At 46.7% G+C, this 22,836-nt stretch overlaps 1 protein-coding gene across 1 annotated transcript; it reads right to left on the bottom strand.

Moving 5' to 3' along the window:
- Nucleotides 1-73: 73 nt before the first annotated feature.
- On the bottom strand, nucleotides 74-22,287 carry pdgfrb (platelet-derived growth factor receptor, beta polypeptide). Its single transcript, XM_077609109.1, has 23 exons — nucleotides 22,138-22,287; nucleotides 13,847-13,907; nucleotides 12,906-13,223; nucleotides 12,578-12,835; nucleotides 11,437-11,567; nucleotides 10,949-11,114; nucleotides 9,947-10,127; nucleotides 9,720-9,835; nucleotides 9,489-9,612; nucleotides 9,205-9,416; nucleotides 8,026-8,120; nucleotides 7,815-7,947; nucleotides 7,484-7,588; nucleotides 7,242-7,352; nucleotides 6,560-6,719; nucleotides 6,219-6,385; nucleotides 5,911-6,023; nucleotides 5,407-5,529; nucleotides 4,147-4,258; nucleotides 3,275-3,374; nucleotides 3,087-3,192; nucleotides 2,493-2,734; nucleotides 74-1,866 (listed from the first exon to the last, which is right to left on the bottom strand). The coding sequence occupies exons 2-23, from the start codon at nucleotides 13,887-13,889 to the stop codon at nucleotides 1,719-1,721; spliced, it is 3,264 nt and encodes a 1,087-aa protein (XP_077465235.1). The 5' UTR covers nucleotides 13,890-13,907; nucleotides 22,138-22,287; the 3' UTR covers nucleotides 74-1,718.
- Nucleotides 22,288-22,836: the final 549 nt, after the last annotated feature.

Genomic DNA, 22,836 nt, shown 5'->3' with positions numbered 1-22,836 from the left:
AAGTCAAACGCCGAACGGCCATTCACATGCACCGACCAATCACATGCGTGTATGTATGAACCGGGAGCCTGTCTGTCTGCAGATACGCATTTATTGTCACATTAAAAAGAGAGTACATGATAGCCCACTTCACATTGAGCTTTGGTACCATAGCGTGTGGTTAGACTAGTACATAGTGGACAAAGCGTCGGACACATGACGGTTGCGGCTGCGCGCCTTCCATGGGCGCACAGAAGCCCTTCATTGTGAGCAATTTGCTCAAATTCTGCTCATACATAACCATAATACAGCGTACAATTGCTCAAATTCTGCTCATACATAACCATAATACAGCGTACAAAAGAAAGGCACTCGTTGTTTCGTACGGCGCGGAAGGCAGTGATTGGCTGTACAGTGGTACCTCTACGTACAAATGTTACAGGCCTAAGAAACATTCGGGTTACGATACGGCTCGATGGGAACCATTTTGTGCCAAAATACAAAAGAAAACCCCCAAAGGCAGTGATACGCAGTACAGTGGTACCTCTACGTACAAATGCTCCAACGTGAGAAACGTTCGGGTTGCCATAAGGAGTGGATGGCAACCATAACCATTGTGTCCCAAGATACAAAAAAAAAATTCAAGTTACGAATGAAATATCCCCTTAAACTAAAATGTGCTTCCTATATTCGTTTCAGTGGCTTATTAAATCTTTTTTTGTTGCATATATACATTTGTACACATTTCATACAAAATATTGAATCATTTAAAGAGTTAAGGGGATTTAGGATGTATATGCTGATCCAATGTAAAATATGCTTCTACTTACAATAAAATCCAAGTGACGAAAGCACTTCTGGAAGCAATTAATTTCGTAAGTAGCGGTACCATTCTATTTATTCTTCTTCTCAGTGTAACAACCAGAAATCCTCACTGGCAGACGGCAGCTTCATCTCTTTTTGTCTGTTTTGAACTTTTTGGGATAAACTCTTCACCGGCTGTTTAGTACGCAAGTAATGTACAAAATGGGTAAGATTTTCCAAAGGATTGTCTTATTCAGTTCACCGTTTTTTTCGTTTAGTGTTCAAGGTGACGAAGGTATGTCAGCAAAGTCATGCGTACATGTCAATATTTTGAGCTTTCTAAATTATGCCAGCGAGGATATACAAGTCAAAAGTAACCTACCATGAACATCCATGCATTTCCTACATAAAGTGCAAATCTGACACAGAACCTGGAATGAAAGCATCTACAAAAAAAAAAAAAATTTAGATTAACAGCAAAACAATGACATGACTTGAGCTTGTTCAACTAAAACCAGCTATATTATTACAAAACAGTGCATAGAAAATGAGTTTGTTGTTATGCTTGTATGTAATTCCTGGCTATCTGTGTGCATTTGAATATATTCACAAATTTAACAAACACTGTAACAAAAAAAAAGAGTGACATAAGGCTAATACCTCCTAAATAATTGATGGATTACATGCAGTGACATAAGAATGTTTTGAGGAGTGCAGCCTATCTGTGTCATCACACAATTCTTCCAATGATGAAGTTGCATGATTTCACGGACTGTCTGTCAGAAGGAACCAATAATGTGCTCAGATCCATGAAGGACAAAGTGTCTGGGGTGCTAGAACGGACGTAGAAAAGCTCCTTTTTGCCTCCGCGTGGCTACATTCTACTTTCGTCACCGGGAAAGCTTTTCTTAGCCCCCATTTTGGCTTTAGCGGAACTAAAGAAAGCTGTCCTGTACCTCCGGCGTCCCCGAGAAGCCCAGCAAGGCGTCTCTCTCGCTGGTCCTCTCCAGACGTTCTTCCTCCGGGAGCGTATCAGCCGTGTCCTGGGACGCCGAGTCCGTCTCCTCCTCCAAAACCAGAGACCTTCCAAAGACAAACAAGGGCTTAGTTACCATGCGATCGCACCTTTTTTTTTGGAAATGATCGCTCTAGGCTTGGGGAGTGGAACGCCTTTCCATTTTTAGTGCAAAGTAGCACTTTACTGCATTTTGGGGGGGGATTTATAGACCTATTGGGTGAGGCCTCTATTGTTGTATTTTGAAAAAATCTTGAATCAGACTATTTTACCTTGAAAATGTTTAGAGCAAGCGCACATAAAAGGATTGGATGGACCCAAACAGGACACGTGTCTGTTATGTTGCTGATTTCAAATGAATCGCATTACAGACACAAAGAACAGACACGACGAAGTGAATGGAAAATTTGCAAATGAAATTTGGGAGAGAGCTTTTTATTTATGGGTTATGTCACAGTGTTTCAAGCCTCGCCGCTTTTCTCTCTGGAAGAAATCGAATCAAAACATTCAAGCGTCCAGTCAAAATATGAATAATTGATTTGCCCACTATGCCCAATTGCACTTGGCTTCAAATTGGTTTCAAATCTATTGGCGTAATGCTAAAACAGACTTTGGTAACCCATTGGCTTGCGGGTGCGGAAAGCACTTTTACTCCGGCGCCCCCGACGAGGGGAGGCAATGCGACCGTCCGTACCTGGAGGGGCTTTCCGACGCCGTGCCGGCGAAGGCGTCCTCGGGCTTGGGGTCCGGGATGGGGATGATGTAGTCGTTGTACGAAGGGAGGAGCTCCCGAGAGGTCACCGAGCCCGAACCCCCACTGCCGGGCTCCGGGCCGCCCAAAGTCGGGTCGGCTCCCGGGAGAGCGGGGCGGGGCTTCGTGCGGGCCACGGCCGGGTGGTCGCTCTTCAGGAAGCTTTCGTTGACTTGGCTGTATTTCTGTTCAAAAGGTACGACAACGGATTAGCTCCCGAGCTTTTAGCTTCATTGGTTTTCCGCACTCTTATCCGGGGGGCGTGGGGTGCTGGAGCCTAGCTCAGCCAACTATGGACACCCTGAGTGGGTTGTCAGCCAATTGCAGGGCACAAGGAGACAAAGGACAACCCATCGCAGATAGCCAGGGATAATTCAGAGTGTTCAATTAGCCTACCATGCATTTTCCAGATGTGGGAGTACCTGGAGAAGAGCCACAAAGGCACGTGGAGGGCATGCAAACACATACAGGAAGGTGGGAACCCACCCAGCGGGGATTGAACCCTGCATCACAAAAACATATACCTATATGTATTACCTTTTTATAACTTTCAGTTAGCATGTTGCCCATGCTATGAACTAAAAAGGAGAACTCGGGTCTCTTCTCAAACTTTTCATCCCAGCACGTCTTCATAATCTCGTATCTGAAATGTAAAAGAAAAGACCGACATTTGCACCGACTCACGCTACGTTTGTTTTCGACGCCGAAGAGACGGTCAAACTTACACTTGTTCGCAAGCGTGCGCGGGTTTGCCCATTCTGTAGCCTCGCTTCAGGGCGCTGTAGAACATTTCGTTCATGGGTAGATCCGGGTATGGGGTTCCTCCTGAACAAAGTGTGCCACAATTGGATAGTTTATCCAAGCTCCGAAAGGTGGACCGACGACACCATAGAGCGGTCGGCAATCAATCGTAGGGCACACAGTCGTAAAACCCCCGATTGGGAATCGATCCCAAGCTGCCCGCACCGAGTCAGGCGATTGTACCGCGGTAGTATCAGCTGGCTTGGTTCATTACATTTTACGTGGACACACTGGCCGAGTTTCCTCTTAAAAATAGCGTTTCTGTTAACCCACATAAGAGTTGAATTGATTGGATGAAGACCGAAGGAACAATGGCGGCTTACGAACTCGCACAAACTCCGTTTATGGGTCACGCCTCGGGGGGCGCGAGATACTATCAACAAACCTATAAACTTGAGCCTTATTTGTTTATTGCTCGTCCGAAGAAAAAAAGCCATGGGAAAAACTTTTAAAAAGAATCAAACATTCATGAAAGCAAATAATAGGCTGGCTGACCATGTCCAGAGCCAGAGAGCGCTAATTGGAAAACCCAACGATTTTGACCTCGTTTGTTCCGAGAGGATATGTAAGAATAACGGTAGGTTGGCATGATTACGGTAATTGCAGAAACAAACATTTGTGTGATTTCATTGTCGATATTCAATTTGTAATTGTTCAAGTGGTTAAAAAAAAAGAAGACGCAAATGTTGGCATTGAAATGACAGCGCCAACTCTACTGCGCCACTCAAAACTCCAACTGTCAATCCCTGGTTAAGACAAACGTTAAGATGATTGACGCGATTGCGATTGGGCTTACCCAGTGTGAAAATTTCCCAGAGAAGAATTCCGTAGGACCACACATCGCTCAGGGTTGTATAGAGATTGTGGAAAATACTTTCTGGCGCCATCCACTTGAGGGGCAGAAAAGTCTGCACAACAAAATAAGAAAGAAAGAAAAAATTAGTCTTAGAAAATGGAAGCCCCAAAGGCAAAAAGTCCTTCAGTGTGTTTTTGAGCGAGCAGCACTTTTCACGGCAATTGTCGAGCTGTTCAAAACACTTGGCGACTACACAAGCTTTACTAAAAATAACACTTTATAAATAACTTCCTTTGAATGCCAAAGCGTTTCACGGTCTCTAAGTATTCACATCTTGGTTATGTTTGTAAAAGGGGGAGGAAAAAAAGATATAAATATTGCTCCTATGAAGAGCGCAGATGTCACGAAATATTCGGAAATTTTCACAGTTCAATGTTGTGTCCAACAATAACTTTTATTTCTTGTGGAAACTTGTGCTATTGCAGGAACGTTGAAAAAGAGAGAGAGAAGTGAAAGATTTTTTTGTTTTTTTTGTCGCCCAAAGTTCTCACCACGCGCTTTATCAATTTCTGTATTTTTCCATAGGTCTTTGTGTAAAAAAAACAATCTTCTTAGTGTGCACCACTATGATAAAAAGTCTTGTTTTTCTCCTCTCAGTCTGTGCGTGCTCTTAACCATAAAAATAAATAAATAACGTGGTGGCGGCGGCGGCGGGACAATTTCCCGTCACACTTTGGGTGGACTTGATCCCTGGAGTATGATTTGAGTATTAACGACTCCCTGGAATGATGAGAAAAGCGTCCCATAATGAATGCTTTCCCCTATGCGCTGGATGTTCCGCACTGTCACAAATCCCAAATAAAACGGTTTGCTCCACGCAACAATGATTGGACTGTACGCCAATGGTATCTGCAGTCAGCAGATCATAATCAAAGAGCATTTTGGAAATGTGACGGAAGTCCAAGACGCTATCATGTGCGCGCGCGTATAGACCACAGGAAACTGCCGTCCAACCAGTCATGTGTATAATAGTCGATAACAGATCCATTACACTGATCGATTTGGTTCTGCTGCGTATATCTTAGTCAATGGCCGTCATGTTATTATCGTAAATGGGACCACTGTACGGTTCATGTGTGAACTTGCATACGCAGATTCAGAGTCGAAATTGAATAACGCTTCACGATGGGAGATCAAAACTTCCACATTTGCTCTTTTTAGTTGATTTGAGGTGTTCAAGTGTGCCTTCCTTCCACTCACGCTGCCTTTGGAGATGTAGTTGGAGTCGTGCATGATGTCTCTCGCCAGCCCAAAGTCGCAAATCTTCACGAGTTTGCCCTCGCAGATCAAGACGTTCCTGGCAGCCAGATCACGATGGACGCACTGTAAGATATTACAAATCATTTAGTACGTCGTTTCAATTCGCTGCTCAGACAAACTGTAGAAGATGTTTTAGCCGTCTTTCATCCTTTTTAGATTTGCCATTAGGGTGTTGTGGATGATTGGATGGATCCTAAAACATGACTTTTCGGGCCCTCTGAGATGTAAAATCATCAACGACATCATAGGAAATGTGTTACAATCAGAAAAAATAAATATTGCCCCATTTCAGGGTGGATGCAGTGACGCCCTACTGACGCTAGGGAGAAGCAATGCCCTCTCTGCAAACGAAAGTTTACGCTACACAATTGAAATGGAAAGCAGGAATAATAGTCTAGAGAAGGGTGGTAAAATAGAGCAGATCAAACGTAGTCAAAGTCTTACATTCTTGGAGGCCAGGAACTCCATGCCTTTGGCTACTTGGTAGCTGAAACCCAGTAGGTCGTCATAGGTGAGCGTGGACGAGGTGCTGATGACCAGCTCCAGTCTGCTGTCCACTAAACCATAATAGAAGATGAGCCAGGAAACATGAAAATGGCTGTCCACTAAACAGCATCAAATCGACCCGCGTTGACTGACGCGATCTAAGCACATCCGTCGATAGCGAACGTCACATGTCAAATTTCTGCCACTACCACCAGGAGTCCAAAAAAGTACTTGAGCAGAAGAAGATGTCACGGCTGCATTCAGACCTTGTTCCTGGTAGAGGTCCCGCTGGTAGGCGGACTCGTACGGAGACGGCTGGATGTCGGCGTACTTGACGGAATCCGTTTGCTCTTGCATGGGCACGTAGATGGAGGGCTCGTCTTTGCTCATGTCCATGTAACCGCCGTCGCTCTCGCTTCCGAAGGACACGTAGCTGCGCGGAAGAGAATTGGGCTCAGCGTGCGATCGGGGTGCCGGGTCCTTCGCCCGTTTTGCGCAGATCGCTCATTTGCATCGATTTACGCCAATGGCGTCAAACCCAGTTGGGTTGGCGGGCCAAAAGTTCGCTGAAGACTGTAAAAAGGGTGTTTGTGTTCTTTCTTCTCACCCTTTCCTTTGACTGAGCGGACTGCTTCCCCCGGAGATCAAGTAGTCGTCGTCCTCCTGGTTCTTCTCAGCGTAATACTGCAAGAACGTGTATTTGTTCCTGTGCAGGTAGTCCACCAAGTCGCCATAGCGACAGTACTCCGTCACCAGGTAGAGGGGACCTGATTGGTTGAGGCAAGGGAAAAATAGGGGATCGGATGAAGCCGTGACATTTTTGGAGCAAGTCACAGAGAAACAAACAAACGAATCGGAGCGGGGCGAGGAATAGGAATGGGCCCCCGACATTGATCTAGAAAACTGCCCATGAGGTGATACATTGATCTTGGACACTTCAAATGTGTGCCCCAATGATATGCTTCAATTTGGCGCCCTTTGGTGGTGGGGGAGTGGGGTTGTCGCAGCGTCAAAATTCTCTCCACCACCCTACATAACCTCTTCAAAGTGACGGCGCGTTGGTGCCTCCCACTGCTGACTCATATTCTAGCTGGCCTGTCTGTGCTATTTTGGATTTGGGGAAACGAGGAATATGTTATCGGCGACTTAAATAGAAAAACCAAAGGGAAATTCCCCGGTAGCATTTTAGTCTAATGCCTGTTTTTTTTTGTTGCACCGATATTTGAAGTGAAATTAGGTCGTGTGTCAGTACAATGTTGAATTGATGCCCAACACACGACACTGCTCACCTTGTTTGGTGCACGCTCCCAGTAAGTTGACGACATTGAGATGAGGACCCAGGTGACTCATTATCTTCAACTCTGACATCAAGGCTTGAGTCTCGCTCCTTCTGGCTGTCGCTAGAGGGAGACAAAGGGGGGAAAGAGTTTCAATTTCGGATTTGGAAACAGGACGCCAACACGTCTCACTGGCATGGTGGCTCCATCTCACGGCAGGTTGGCGGGGAATTTAAAACGCATTTGTTACGTACATTTCAGCATTTTCACGGCCACTTTTGTGCTGGATCGCGAATGGGCGAGACCATAGGCCGTGGCTTCCACCACTCTGCCGAAAGCTCCCGAACCGAGTGTGCGGCCTGAAACATCATGAAAGAATCAGTCAAAAAAAGTCAATAAAAGTCTTGTAAAACCATACAAATGTGACTGTTACAATAAAAAAAGAACGTACAAACTAAGTACATAAGTTTTTATATGTCTGTTTTTTTTTCCCTTTCGGTTTAAGCGAATATTCCGTTTAAAAAAGGGATTTCAAGGCCATTGACTTCTGGAGATATGGAGATAGAACTTTACGGGGGGACTCACCCAACACCAGCTTGTCTCTGGGCATCTCCCAGGTGAGGTCGTAAGGCAAATGAATGGGATCCACGTAGATGTACTCGTGGCCGTCCTGGCTCACCGATTCGATGACCTTCCAGCGGATCTCGTAGCGAGGTTTCTAACCGGAACCCACGCGAGCAGTTTAGCGATGGACTCTGCCGCCAGCCAGGTGAGGCATCTGCGCGGGAAGTCTCACCTTCCTCCACAGCGCGACGAGGATGATGACGGACAGGATGATGACGACCACCAAGGCCAGGACTGCTGCCAACACCGCCACCTGGGAGAACAGAGCTGCAGGGCAGGGAAGGTGATTACGAGGATGGAAATATCAAAAGGAACAATGTGGCAAATGCTTCTATTTAATCAGTGTTCAAGTTTTTTTTCATTTAACTTTTATCCCCTGAAACTTAAATGCACTCATTTTTACATTTTCCTTTTTCAAAATGGCTGAATGTTGACATTTTGCATTGAAATACCAAGAAGAGGTGAGCGGTTGAACGACGCTCAGCACAAGATAAAAAGTGATCGTTTGGACACTAGCGCATTAGCCAAACAGAAGATAAACAAGTACTACATGATACTGTGTGTTCCCGTTAACATCTGTTTGCGACTACTGAAGCGCTTGATCTCTTAACTAGCTAGCACAATTTTACAATGTCACTAGCTGTACTTCAAGCATAAAGTTGTCAGCAACTCACTTAAAAAAAAAAAAATCATATTTCTGCTATTAGTCAAGTCTTTTGCCATCTCAACATGCAGCAAATCTCCACGGAGGAACGTCAGCACGAGAGAAAAACTATATTTAGTGCAAGATCAAGTGTCCCGATTTGACGAAACTGCCCACCACGTCGCGAAAACATAAACGTTGGCGGAATTCATCTGGCGAGCTGAAGTTTTTAGTACCGAGATGTGGTGTGTTTGTATAGCTCCCCCTCATTTTATGGCATGTTTTTTCTTTCATGACATTTATTGTATAACAATAAAATGTCTGTATTTAAGTACTGTGCCGTGTTAAAAAAGTCACCATTTTTGTTGCTGTCATATCCATTTCATGTGCATGATGGAGTGCTATACATACTTTAGAATGTTTTTTTCTTCATATTTAGAAGGCTGCATGGAAGCAGGTTCGTACTAAAAACTGAAAAAAAATGTCACCATGAAGGCCATTTGTTGACACAATAATTGTCTTAATATTGCAATGAATCAGAATTGAAACGAATTGCCACCCGTAAATCGGAATTATGACCTGTGAATCGCGATACTAGTCGCATAGGAGGCGTATAAACAAGCCTACAAAATAGATTTTGGCAAAATAAAAATTAAAAAAAACAATACACAGGTTGCCCTTGGCCCTCCCCACGAAAAGCACACTTACTGCTGGACACCAGTTTGACGTCTCTTCTGTCCACCATCCCCAACTGGTTGGTGGACTCGCAGCGGACGGTGACGTGCTGCGGCTTGTGGAAGGTCAGCCGGCTCCACACCTGATGGGTTTGACGCCTCTCGCTGCGAGTGACGTTGGTCTGGACGCTCAGCACGCCGGCTTCCGGCGCCAGCGCTTGCCACACGGCGCTCTTGTTGTTGCACCTGCCACGGCAAACGACACCGGTTCACGGACGTCCCGCGGCGGCGGCGCCGGTCCTTTCCGCTCGGCCTTACTTGAGCGTGCCGTCGCAGCTGTACCAGCGAACGGTCGGGGCGGGGACGCCCTCGGCGACGCAGGTCACCAGGTGCCGTTGCCCGGGAAGGTGGCGATCGGTGAGATTTCGAATCTGAGAGGGAACTACGCACACAAACCGGCGCCGGCTCGTTAATCTCGGCCCAGTCCAGCCAGTTCCGAGAAGCTCCTCTGGCTTTTGAACGCCGTAGGCCGTTTCAAAGAATCCCAACCTTGGACTTCCAGGTCAAAGGTCACATCCTTGGCATCATCCCCGTTGGTGACCCGGGCCGTGTAGTGGCCTTTCTGCTCGGGCCTCACCCGCACCAACATGAGGACGCTGACGTATCTGCCAAGGAGTCACACGGGTCAATGCACTTGGCTGCTAACGACACGTTCAACGTGCAAACTCCACCTGGGAGGAAGCGGATCGCTTAAAAAGGTCCCGAGCGCCGCTTACCCGATTTCACGTTCTTGTCTGTTTATGATGATTTTGTCTCCCGAGATGGCAGTGCCGTCTTTGCTCCAGCTGACCTGAGGCGCGGGATAGGCTTCCACTTCCACCCTCAGCTCCACGTTCTCCTGCAGACGGGCCCGAACGTGGCTATCCTCGGCCGGCTGTATTTTCACAAAGCCGCGTTCTGGGAGAAAAAAGGTCCAGATGATGTTAAAAATAGATAAATAAGAGAAAAAAAAAGGTCCAGATGATGTTAAAAATAGATAAATAAGAGAAGGACGAAGCAGTTACTCATCGAGCTCACTTAACGGATGGGTTGTTTAACCGCGTTCTCCGAGCGAGCGAGACGATTTGTCGGAGCAAATCTAAACACGACCGGCAGCGCCACGACGAATCGTGAACGTCGGAGACATTTGAAGATGTTATAAACACGACACGCCTCGCTGAAGACAGAATAAGCGTCTGCTAGAGCCAACACCCAGAACAAGGGAACCCTTTAGTATATGGATTGGGATAGGCTTAGGCACGTTATGCAATCATATCGTTCATTTTCTGATCCGCTAAGGGTGGCGGGGGGGTGCCGAAGCCTATCCCGGCCGACTTCGGGCACCAGTCGGGGGACACCCTGAATCGGTGGCCGGCCAATCGCAGGGCAAGAGGAGGCAGAGGACAACCAATCACAGCAAGGGTTATGCAATTTAGAGTGTGCAACCAGCTAGCCTAGCTAGCATGCATGTTTTTGGGATGTGGGAGGGAACCGGAGTACCCGGAGAAAACCCACACGAACCTGAAGACAACATGCACGAGGTGGATTTGACACCTTGACTTCTTGGAGTTCCACTAATAACTCCTCTAGGTATTCCTTTTCTCCAAAAACAAAAACAAAACTTCATTTTTTTCGCCTGACCTCGCAAAGCGTTGCCATAATAAGCACTCTGCTATTGGACACTCCACCACAATAATAATCTGGAGCGTTGGAGTTTATTATCGGTGGGCGTGGCTTACCCAGTACGGTGATGTTGACGCCGGCGGAGGCCATCTGGTCCTGCACCCCCTCGTGGACGTGGCACACGTAGTTGCCGCCGTGGGCCGGCGTGACCCGAGGAAAGATGAGGCAGGATCTCATGCTCGTGGGGGACAGGACGTCGGTCAGCGGTTCCACGTCGGCGGCCTGCGGGGGACATTTCATTGGCTCGGGGGGCTTTAGCAACGGCACCCCCAACACGTGGAGAAGGAGGACCTCTGCGCCGTCATATTTCTTTCCACTTTACGGGTGGGTTACACGATTTGCATCATCCAATACTATACCAAGAAGCATTTTTCTAGGTAAAAGTCGTCGATGCTAGCTTTCAGTGGAACGGACGCGTGATGGAAATACGTTTGTACACCTTGATCCGATCCGGGCTCCCCCGGTGGCCGCCGGGTCTCGGACACGACGGGCGCGAGAAGCGCAAACGTGGAACAAAAGCTCTTTGGGCCGGCCTCCCACTCACCTCCCCGTCGGGGACGTCCCAGGCAAAAAAGACCAGTTCGGCTCCGTGGACGGTGCAGTTGACCGTCAGGGGCTCGCCTTGCTTCAGCACCGTTTTTGATGAGTTGACGTAGGCGTCGATGGCCTCCGGGACTGAAGGGAAGGGAAGGGAAGGGAAGAGAAAATGGGGGAATTTGACGAGTGAATTCAACCGTGGCCAGAGCACGTACAGCTGCGCTAAAAGAGCATACTGTTCTACTCGGATGGGGTCGAACTCAAGTACTGGAATTTTCAGACTATAAGTCGCACCGGCTCAAAAATACACAATGAAAAAATAAAAATGGGGTATAAAACACATTTTGGGGACCAAACATGATAAAGTAACCAAAGTAAAATGGAGGACATCAAGCAAAACAGGCATAACGACACACTAAAAATAAGATTAGTCGCATTAGAGCAGGGGTAGGGAACTGTTGGAATAATGATTATTAGTAAAATTTAATTAAAACTGGAAGACATCGTTCACATAACTGATTACAACTTGCAAGGAGAATACACTCACAACGCGCCTTTGTTCCTGAGCATTCTGCCGTGCAGTAGTATATTGGCTCGGGAGCCACATATGGCTCTTTTGATGGGTGCATATGGCTCTACGCTAACGTGAGGTAAAATATGGGAACTCCTGGTGAGAAAGTGCAGGAATAGGAGCGTTACGTTACTACCTCCAGCGCCTTATAATCATATTTTTTTTCCATTACACTCTTCTGTATGGATATTCTCATTGATACTCATTGATTAACAACAACGTAACAATGTTGTCAAAAGAATTCAGAGACTTTTTGTACCCTAAAAGTGGTGAAGTGACTAAAAAAGGCACACTTTTTCATATATGTCACTTCATAAAAAAATATGAATTGTTTATGGCTCTTTCCATCAAAAAGGTTCCCGACCCCTGCATTAGAGTATTGGTCGCAAGTCCAGACCAACTCTGAAAAAAAGTGCAACTTAAATGAGTCCAGAAAAAAACGGTCCTATTTGAGACATCGGCATCATCCCGAAAAATGTTTCTAATTTCTCACTTCCTTCATTTTCTACCCCGACATAAAAGCCAAGTCAAAAATAAACATAATGCGTCGGGCGGGTTGAACGAGGTGGCGACTTACCGAGGATACTGAAGACGAAGAAAGCCTGCGATTCTTTCACCTCTCCGTTCATCTCCCCTCGACAGACGTATGTCCGGTCCTCCAAGGCGGCGGTGTAGCCCTCGCCGGGTACGTAGTTCCCTTTGACCGGCAGCTCGCTGTGCTTTTCGTACAGGGACACTCGGATCTCCGGGTTGGTCACCACGCAGGGGATGGTGGTCAGCTCGCTGGTCTTGCTTAGCATGCCGTGAGCGCTCTCCACGAACCACACCTCGGGATCTGCGGGAAGGATGGGATTACGCTTTGCCGCTCGATCCGAAACGGTCGGGACGGGGGGTCACGTCCGGACCTGGGACGAACACCTTGACCTCCTTCTTTTCTCCGGTCAACGGATCGGCGCACAGGTACACGCCGGTGTGCTTCCAGCTCACGTTCCACAGGCTCAAGGCGCTGGAGTTTGCGGCGTTTGGCGCTATTTGGAGGCTCCCGGCGCCGTCGGGGCCCACTTCTACTTGGAAATAAGGAACGTCGTCCCTCTTGAACTTCCAAGCGGCGTTCCCGGATCCGGAGCAGGTGAGCGTGACATCGGAGCCGGCGGCCAGGACCAGCTCGCCGTCGTGCGGCCACACCTCCAGGCAGCTGGCGTAACCGTGGAGACGCAGGAGAACTGACACAACGAGGGCGGAGGTCAGCCAGGGGGTCAAGGAGACGGAGACGCACGGGGTCAGAGGTTAAATCGACACGACGCGCCGGATCCCGTTCCGCCTTAGCGTGTTGACGGATACGACTGGCGTGGAGAGGATATGACGACGCCTCGTTAATGACGTGTCTATTAGAATGGCCAAAGGTCAGGGGGGGGTGCCGCGCGCTGCTGTGCTTGACGCACGTGAGCTGCGTTTGGCAACATGTTCATATTCCGTGGAAGATTAAAAAATGAAATGCAGACACCGTATTTTTCGTTTTCTGAGTATTCCGTATTTTCTTGCATATTAGCCGCCTCTGTGTATAAGCCGTACCCCTAAAATGGCCTTATTTCGGAGTGCTCCGACACGACGGAATTTTAGTGCAGCAAAGTGTCGGTGCAACGCTAACTTAGAATGTGGAGGTATTTTCCGTCAGGGGAAAAAAAAAAAAAGATTCAAGTAGGCCGAAAACCTATATTTGGCGTCGATTCAGCTCTCCCAAACAAATTTTTCCTGAGTAAAACCGTGAACTGGATGTCCCGTTGTTAGTATTGTCATGCTCGGCGACCGCTGGCGTGACAAAACGTTGACTTTTTTAGGTTCTCACCTGTGACCGCCCAACGGAGGATGAAGACGGTGGCGCCCCTCATGGTCAAACGGCCGACGTTCTGCAAACAAAAAAGATACGCGGTTTGAATTGCACACATCAACGTTGACACCCGAAAAGACCGCACAAGTCGCGTTGTGAAAATAAAGAAAAAAATAGCTTGTCCTCAAAGCGGTCAACCCAGCAGGAAAATCTGCTTGGTGTTCACCCCAATTGCCCTTTTGCCCTCCTCTTGATTTGAGCTACGAGTGAATATGCATTGACACGAAGCTCGCATCTCTGTGTTGCCTCGTGACCATTTGAGGTGTTTTGTTCTTTCCTTTTTTTTTTTTTCCATTCGTGGGTCCGCGTCTGGTGCCGTTTGATGCCTGGCTGCACCGGAACAGAGCGCCAATGTCTGCTTCCTCTTTCTCCTGCGTTTGGACCACCCGCAAACGGGTCACCGCGTGCGTGTCTGCAACGCGCAGGCTAGCGACAATGCTAGGCCCCGGCTCTCCTGACGCCACGCTGAGCCATTAATTGGAAACAAAAGTGAAACGGAGGGCATTGGCATGAGCAGGTCGCCACCTCAAAAGGCTTTTTGCAATACTTGGACAGGAACGTCAGGCTCTGGAGTCGCTCACCCGTTGCGCAACTCTTGAATCGGACCGGGGATTTTCTCTATTGAGGTGATTCTTCTCCCAGATTGGAGGACTCGAAGGTCCCACTTGTAAATTTCGAAAGCGGAGGAGGCTCGTTGATGAGTTTGGACGGAATATTTGACGTCTGGAAATGGTTAAGGGAGCATCGCTGCTAACGTTTACGCAAGAGGGTGGGAAAGAGAGGCAGGCCGGAAGAGAGATCTTGGGAAGAGCGAGGGTGGACGTGCGAGTCCAAAAAAAAAAAGACTGATATCTTTCAAAACATCTACATTGCTCACTTGGGTCATGTATTATGGATTCATCCGTCGAACGTGATTTAAACGCAAGAGTTTCCAACTCAAACCAGACCCCTCTGCTAAGATTAAACAGCGGAAGTATTTCCGAGAATGTTTTAGGGGAGAACATGCAATCGTCCACCCCAGAAAATAGAAGTCTAACTGATCCAAATTGTCTGAATTTGACAATGAAATGACATCCGGTTGATACTAAAAAAATCAAATTAAATGGACTGGCGTTGTTGGTACTTCCAGTCCCAAAAATGAAAAAGTCTTGAGCAGCTCCCCCCCAAAAAATGACTCCTCCATTTCCTGTTCCGCCTATTTCTTATAAAAATAGGTGAAAGACTAACAAACACTACTCCTACTTTTTTGTTTCTGCGAATAGGGAATGCTTACCGTGTTTTCTGGACTATAAGTCGCTCTTTTTTTTCTTCATATTTTGCCTGGTCCAGAGACTTCTTCTCAAGTGCGACTTATATATGTATTTTTTTCCAGTCTGACCACCAACACTATCGTTATATCTCTAAAAACTGTTATGTAACATTAGCAACTGCCTATTTTGTCTGTTGTTCCCTATTTTACTAGGATTTCAACGTATAAAATCTTGTTTTTTGATTAAAATTTCAACACAAAAAACTGCACCTAACACTCGTGTGATTTATGTAGGATACATTTTCCGGTTAAAATGTGCATTATTTGGCTAGTGCGACTTATAGCCCGAAAAATATGGTGTTGTTTTACACAACCACAGGAACACACACACACACACACACACACACACACACAAACACACACACACAGAAATAACACTTTGCCCCTTGTTTGTCTCTGGTGTGTGCGGGGCCGACGTTCCCACAGTATTTCCGCAGAACTTTCCCAGGACCGCGGATACACTTGGGAGCCTTCTGGCCATGATGACGAAGTGGAGGGGTCGCCGTCACCCCTTTCGGGACGGGAAAAAAAAGGGAGAGAGAGAGCGTCCACTCGGGCACCCGAATGGCGAGTGGCGACAAATCTCTGGGCGATGGCGCATTTGAGTTCAACAAGCTTTCTGAGGAACGAGCTCCGCATATTAAATGTCTTTTTGGATGCTATTTCATGTTTGAAACTGGATATTGTTGCACTGACATATGAGCTTGACCCTGACTGCAGACTGTAATCAGCTGGACAAAATGGCAAGTTTCAAGTCATCAGCGTCGTCATTTAAGCCATGAAATGTCATGTTCTCTGCAAAAAAAAATAGCACTGGGGAAAAACATGTTTGTTATTCCATTTCCTGTCCTGTTCAATTCCTGGTACCACTAGAGGAGCAAAGTGTGGCTAACAAATAGAAAAGCGAACAAAGTACAAGATGTGTAGGCAGCTTATTCTTTTTACGGACAATAAAACGGGTTTAGTTGAGGTGTTGATGGAATAAAAGGTAAGCAAGCATCTACTTTTCTCTGCGAATCTTATCAAGAGTGGACAACTTGGCAAAAAATATTGTTAATCTTGGACATGGAAAACTGGCCTGATCTCTGCTGTTTATTGAAGCCATGGTAGAATGATGGTCATGACGGATGTACTGTTATCCGGCCTGGCGTGACTTTTCTCCCAGATGCTGGGAATCCAGTGACAGGGTGACCCTTTCCGCTCCCAAACAAAACAAACAACAGGCGCTGCACTTAAAGTGTCACCCGTTAGGGTGGGAGGATGCTAAAACGGCGTTCGCCAGCATCCCGGGCGACTTGTAAGCCCGCCCCCGCGCTCATCTTGACACGCTGTAACGCCAAGATTCTCTTAAACATCTGGCAATGATAACGAAAAGCCCAACCAGGGGAGGTGGGAAAAGCTTCGCCGTTCCTATCTTTGCTCGAGTGCAGGGTCGATTTTCGTCATGGGCAATTTGGGCGACCGCCTGGGGTGCAATCTTCTTTGGGGGCGCACAACAGCCCTCCCTCGTCAAAAAATTCAATTCTATGACCAGTTGTGTGAACTATCATCCCTCCTTTCCCCGTCCATTTTGCGGCGTAGTTTGCCGAGGGTGCACGATCTCCCCCTAATGTCAGTAAAGTGTCACTGCATCCAGTCTAGAGTGGGGCAGTTTAAAAAAAAATCCTACGGGAACGAGTTTTTCATGATGTGGGTCACAGAAGCCCAGAAAAGTCAAGTTTTAGCTTCAATCTATACATTTATAATACAATTTATTAAAAGACTCGTTTTTTTCTACAATTTGACAAAATAAAAGAAGACCTACATTTGTGTGGGGGCGAGATTTATGTCACATTACTTAGAAGCGCCTCTGCCCGACCGAGTGCGTCCCGGGGGGTGATGTATTGCACTTTTAAAATAGAAGGATACATTTGACTTGACATTGAATTGCTACTTGATGAAGTACACCTTCATTAATGGACTCTAACACTAACACACGCTCGTAAACTTCAATTCTGTCGTTGATTTATTCCGAGAAACACACCAAAAAAAAAGCCTTGTGAGACACAGCTGGAGGAGTCTCACTTCCTGTGCGGGAATGTCTCCTGGATTTAGGACGGGGGTGAATCAGACTGACCAAATCCCCGACCAGAAACTTACGGCGAACAAAGTGGGAGGACCGGGCGAGGGCGCAAAAATACTGGAAAGAAAAACAACAGCCGAAGCCCTCCGTGGCACGTGGATTGTTAGAGGAAGTGGCAATCTTGAAGGCAAATGGCCTGAGCTCCCAACAGAAGGTCAAATTATTTTTGAAGACTGCAATCATCACAAGCCACTCGAGCCTTATAAGTTGACGCTCGTCAGAGTGCGAATGGCGGACTGGCGCCGTGGGAAAATGATGACCCCGTGCGTCTTTGTCCAAACAAACCTTCATTTTTATCACCCGGCCAAATCCCCACTGAGGGCCAACCTCTGCTCCTACCGCCAAGTCAGCTGTTAAGTTTTATGTGAAGAAAGCCACCTCCCATTTACCCCCTCTTTTTCTGCACCATACTACCGTATTTTTGGCACTAAAAGTCTTACTTTTTCCCTATTTTTCCTGGGCTGGCGACTTATACTTCTATCCGTCTTTTTCATTTACAATCTGACCGCCAACAGTTAGTTATCTTATCTTTTTGAAGCTATGGCGACCCAAAACAAGGTGATTATTTGGTCTGTTATTCTCTATTTTACAATGATTTTAAAAAGGTATAATGTTGTTCCTTTTTTCTGATAAACATAAAAACTAGTCCACAAAAACACAGTCCAGTACAATTAATATCAGTATTTTTTTTCCCTTAGTTGTGCATTTTTTTGGGGCGCGCGACCTATAGTCTAAAAAACATGATTGAACCCTCGAGCTCAGAATTGCGTGGCGGCTGTGCTAACCACTTTCCACCATGCCGCCTTAGAAAAGTGTGGTTTATTCCCTCATTTTCCATTCCACTTATCCTCACAAAGGGTGCTGGAGCTTATCCCAGCCAATTATGGGCTGTAAGTTGGTTGGCTATAATACATTTTAGTAGATGTCCAATCTGTTTTGTAATAGAAAAAGAAATAAATCAACCTGATATGAGCTTGAGGCCGAAGCTTGAAGTGACTTAGTGAAGCCAGCGAGCGGTCCCACACGCACCACACGCTCTTGAAACTGCTGTTTTTGCGGTTTCCGCCACCAAAGGCGCCGTAAAGCCCGTTTGTAGTGGCGACGGTAGGACATGACGCTGGCGCTGGCGCTGGCGCTAAGAGCAACAATGACAGGTTTGGACTGGGCTGGCGTTTGATATCCCTTTTAACGGATTTCGCTCTCAACTCCAGAGGAAACGCATTAAAGCTGAAACACGTGTTGCGACCGGAACGATGTTCGTGTTCTGGTTGGACTTGAGCCATAACTCCTTTTCTTTGTCAACAGTTGGGCCTCTTTTCAGCCAATCACAAGTCCCACCCACGACTCAAACTATTTCAGCTCACATGGGGATAGATGGATATTAAATATTGTTGCAATCATCCCACCTTCCCTTTTTTTTGGACACTGATGGGTTCAAGCTTCTCAGTCTGCCTCATAAGGAGGGGAGGAAGTCAACACACACACACACGAAAGTCCCTGGGCTCTTACACACCCCTCAAAAACTAAAAACAGCTGTGTACAATTAAAACCAAGTGTCTACATCCCACTCTTTTTCTTAAACAGGACCATCTTGTAAAGAATGGCAGGGAAGAGTCACGGTTTTGGACTTTTTTGTCCACTTTTAGTTAAAACGGAATCAGTCCAAGTCAACAGTCTTGAGATATGGCCCAAAAAACTAACACAGATGGGCTTGGTTTAACCAATGTGGAGACATCTACATAATATTTTGATCATGGAAAAGCAACCCGATGTTTTTCTTGTTTCTGCTGGCTCACACAGATACACACACACACACACACACACACGCAAACAAAAGAAATGTTGTCACTAAATATATTAAAATTCCCAGGTCATGGTGAACATGTACAAAAATGTCAAATGACTGCACTAGCAGTCTTTTATCATTTCATAGTTATATTTCATCCAAAATAATCAGATAATGAACCTCACGCTAGCTAGTACATTTATAGTAGTACTAGTCCAATAGAATAGAAAGGCTATGAATAGCATGCTAGCAGTTTGCGAAAATCTGCAGCTCATTCTGGTTGTGACATCATCATCTGTTAGGAGATTTTTTTGTGTCTGTGGGGGCGGGGCCAAAGCAGCTGAGAAAAAAAAGATTGCTAATTAGGATTTATTTTCATTACACATACTTTTCTGTCACCTTTTTGGGTAGATTTGTGGTCTTCTAAGTTATTTATTGTGGTGTTTCCATAGCACCTTGAATTATGTATCTATTTTTTTATTGGCTCTGATTTATTCGGATTGATCATGTTTTAAAAATGGGCTTAATGTGATTTTAAAAATGCATCAGGCATCAGTTTAATGGTATACATTAAAACACTATAGGGCCATTCAATGTAAAAAAAATAAAAGATAATGCTTAAGTTCACTGAGGCCGTAGGTGAACTCGAGTCTATCCCATCTGGTGGGAAGAATGGTCGCCGATAGTCTTGCTAACACGCATTTTTTCATGACATGTGAGGAAAAAAGCAAAGTTTCTGCATTAAAAAAAATATATATATGGCAACCCCACACAAGAAGGTGGGAACCTCCTTTGGGCGGATGTACTAAACCACACTTCTCATGTGCCACCCAGGGTGTTAAAATCTAGCTCTTAAAACTGGCAAACTTTTAGTCAAGATTACTGGAGGAAGACCAGTCGCATTTGCATCGCGTATCCGGTGTGTTTTTGTCTAAACGCCCCGTGAAATCCCACTTGACAACACTAAGAGAAAAGTTTTTTTTTTCTTTTCCTGAATTTGTCAGCTGGTACAGGCAAACGCGTCACTCGCTGGATCCAAAAGCGAAGCGTCGCAAGTCACGACGGAAACGTTTCCTCCTCGCGGCGACCCGCGGGAGAGGCCGCGTTCGACGAGGAGCCGCTGCCTCGCCAGGGGGACGGACGCGGGACGCCGCACGGACGCAACACTTAGAGCTCTTCGACTGAGATAGCTTCCAAATAATAAGTCTCTAAGTGCGGCATTAAAGAAGCAGTGACTAATGAAGGCCACGTTCTCTTTAAAAGTAGTGATTAATAATGAATAAGCCAGGAACGGAATGCCTCGCCGCCAGTCGCCGAGTAGCCGTATTTGATTAAAAACACTGCTATGAATGTGCTGGTCAATCATGTTCAAGAATGCTGTGAGGCCATTAGGATAGTTTCCATCTAAATGCTACATGCCATCTGTTAGAAAACACGGGCACAAGTAAGTGCAAAAGCTCTGAGGTACCTCTGGTGGTCAGATTTGAGCTACTTTTTGTAGCGCCGTCTTCTCCCTTCAGAACGGCGTGGCCGTATGATTGACAGTTGGCACGAACACTTCTATGGAATCCTGGCACAGACAGGGCAAGCCATTTTTCTCCACTTTTTTATTTATTTCTATTGTTCATTCAAATTTGTCAGGTTCATTGACAACAATCTGGACTTTCCCCCAAATCAACAATGTAGTATTCCTTTTTTACTTGGAGAATTGAAGTAGCGTCCAACTAACAACGGGAATTGTTGGATGACACGTATGCATGACGGAGTCGAATCAGCCCGCTGGTGTGTTCTTTACACCAAGGGAATGTGAAGCATATTTCCACAGAGCATGTGGCGAGCGGCGAGCGGCGAGGGCCGGGAAACAGCTGATGACCAAGGATTAGACCCCGCCCGACCCGGTCGGTCGGTCGGTCGGTCGAATCGGAAGGACCGCCTTGCACATCACCATCCCATGTTTTGAGCAAAAGACAAACTCTTTTTTTTAGCCTCTCCATAACTACGAAAATACGATTCATTGCTGAATAGTACAAATCCACCTGACCGTCCATTGTAAAAGTGGAATGACATGAAAGTAATTCTCCAAAAGCTACTAGAAAATGCCAGGAGCTAAACTCTCCCAAGAGCCCTCTGCATTCACCAGGCACAGATCATCCAAAGGAAATTCCAAAAGTGGCGAGGAGGGGGAGACAGGCGCATGCCAGCGTGATGAATCCTCACTATCGTATATGCAACTACAAAAAAAAAAAACGGGAGAGGGCGAAAAAAGGTCATCGCCATACGCAAAACGGACGTGGCGTTTTGCGACTAACTCTTCTCAGGTGCAAAACATCTGTGGAGTGGCAAGCATGTGCGTCCCGGGCCATCAAAGGGCTCCAATTTCCAAGTCTTCCTCTGAGATAAACACAGGCTAGATGTTCTCCAAAATGGTAGGTTAGCTTTGATTAGCGTTGATTAGCGTTTGTTTCTATCATCTTCCGTACGGCTCGTTATCCGGGAAAGGCCACTGTCCAGAAAACGTGGAGGATTGCGGGTTCACGGGGGGTGAGCGAGGAGTGTTTGCGCAAACAAACGCTTGGGAGGAGAGACACAAAAGTGACAAAACGCAAAGGACGCCTTGAGAAAGCAGAAGACAAACACCCTTTCAAAGGATGGCTGCGAAACGGGGACGTCTGTGCAAAGAGACGGCGTGCTGACGTTTGAACAGGTTGCCTCGTAAGACTCGCTCACAAATACGTGGGTAGCAAATAGCGCCCGTGACGACCGCTGTCCTAACTAGCTGGCAAGCAACGGCCAAAAGAGTTTGACTTTGACTCCAGTTTGTCCAAAGAAAACAATTTAGAGTGATAACCGTTTTTCTGGATGGGAGAGAATAGCAAAGTACCCGCAGAAAACCCACGCAGGCCCGGGGAGAACTTGCAAAGTGCGCCCGGGAAGGTCGCAACTAAACGCGCCAGCTCAAAACTGTGAGACGGACTTGCTTACTTACAGTTAAAGACATATTACACCTTGGAAACAAGCATGACAGTGCTCACCTTGCAAAGATCTCTGCTTGTCCGTGTTGTCTTGTGTCTCCAGATGTGCTCTTCTGGTTCTCCTCCCCTTGAAATGAGAGCAAAGGCTTCCAGCTAGTCTTCTCGAATGAGAGCGTCGCTTCAGAGGTGGAGACGTCTCAGATGTTCCGACCCCGGGGGGCTCGGAGGTTAATCCCTGCTGTCCTGGGAGTCTGCTGGAGGATGGATACCTCTGGAGCAGGCTGTTTGGATTGTCAAACAACAGCAAAACAGAGGGATGGGGTTCGGGGTGGGGGTTCCTCTCTTCTGTAAAAAAAAAAAAAAATGTTCTCAATGGAGGTAGTCACACACAACCTTTTTCCTAGACACGTTCACACGAGAGGGGAGACTGTCAGTGGTCTGGTCCTGCTGGAGCTAGAAGAGGCGGGGGAGGAGGGGGAGGACTGGGAGGGAGGGAGGGAGGTCGCTGCCACGGGGAGGCAGTGCGAGTGGGGCTCAAAGCCAGAGAGGGAACTTTTAAAAAAGTGAAAGAAGCCAATTGAGAGAGAGAGAGAGAGAGAGAGAGAGAGAGTGGATTGCAAAGCCTTTGTTTGCCATGACGAGAAGCCGGAGAACAAGTGAGACAGTCTCAGTTGGCAACAACAATCTGGACCGCATCAAGCCCTCCATAAAACAACAAACACAATGGCAAGGGGAGAGGAGAGGGGGGAGAGGGTGAAA

Source organism: Stigmatopora argus, chromosome 9 (assembly GCF_051989625.1).
Source record: "Stigmatopora argus isolate UIUO_Sarg chromosome 9, RoL_Sarg_1.0, whole genome shotgun sequence".
Taxonomy (NCBI): Eukaryota; Metazoa; Chordata; class Actinopteri; order Syngnathiformes; family Syngnathidae; genus Stigmatopora; species Stigmatopora argus.
This window is presented reverse-complemented; position numbering and strand designations above follow the sequence as displayed.

What these genes read in the sequence shown, in the direction of transcription:
- pdgfrb (XM_077609109.1), bottom strand. Translation starts at nt 13,889, where the DNA reads ATGAGGGGCGCCACCGTCTTCATCCTCCGTTGGGCGGTCACAG. An exon ending in GGGACGTCCCCGACGGGGAG is followed by an intron (nt 11,115 to 11,436) that starts GTGAGTGGGAGG and finishes TGTCCCCCGCAG; the next exon opens with GCCGCCGACGTGGAACCGCT. An exon ending in AGCTGCGACGGCACGCTCAA is followed by an intron (nt 9,417 to 9,488) that starts GTAAGGCCGAGC and finishes TTGCCGTGGCAG; the next exon opens with GTGCAACAACAAGAGCGCCG.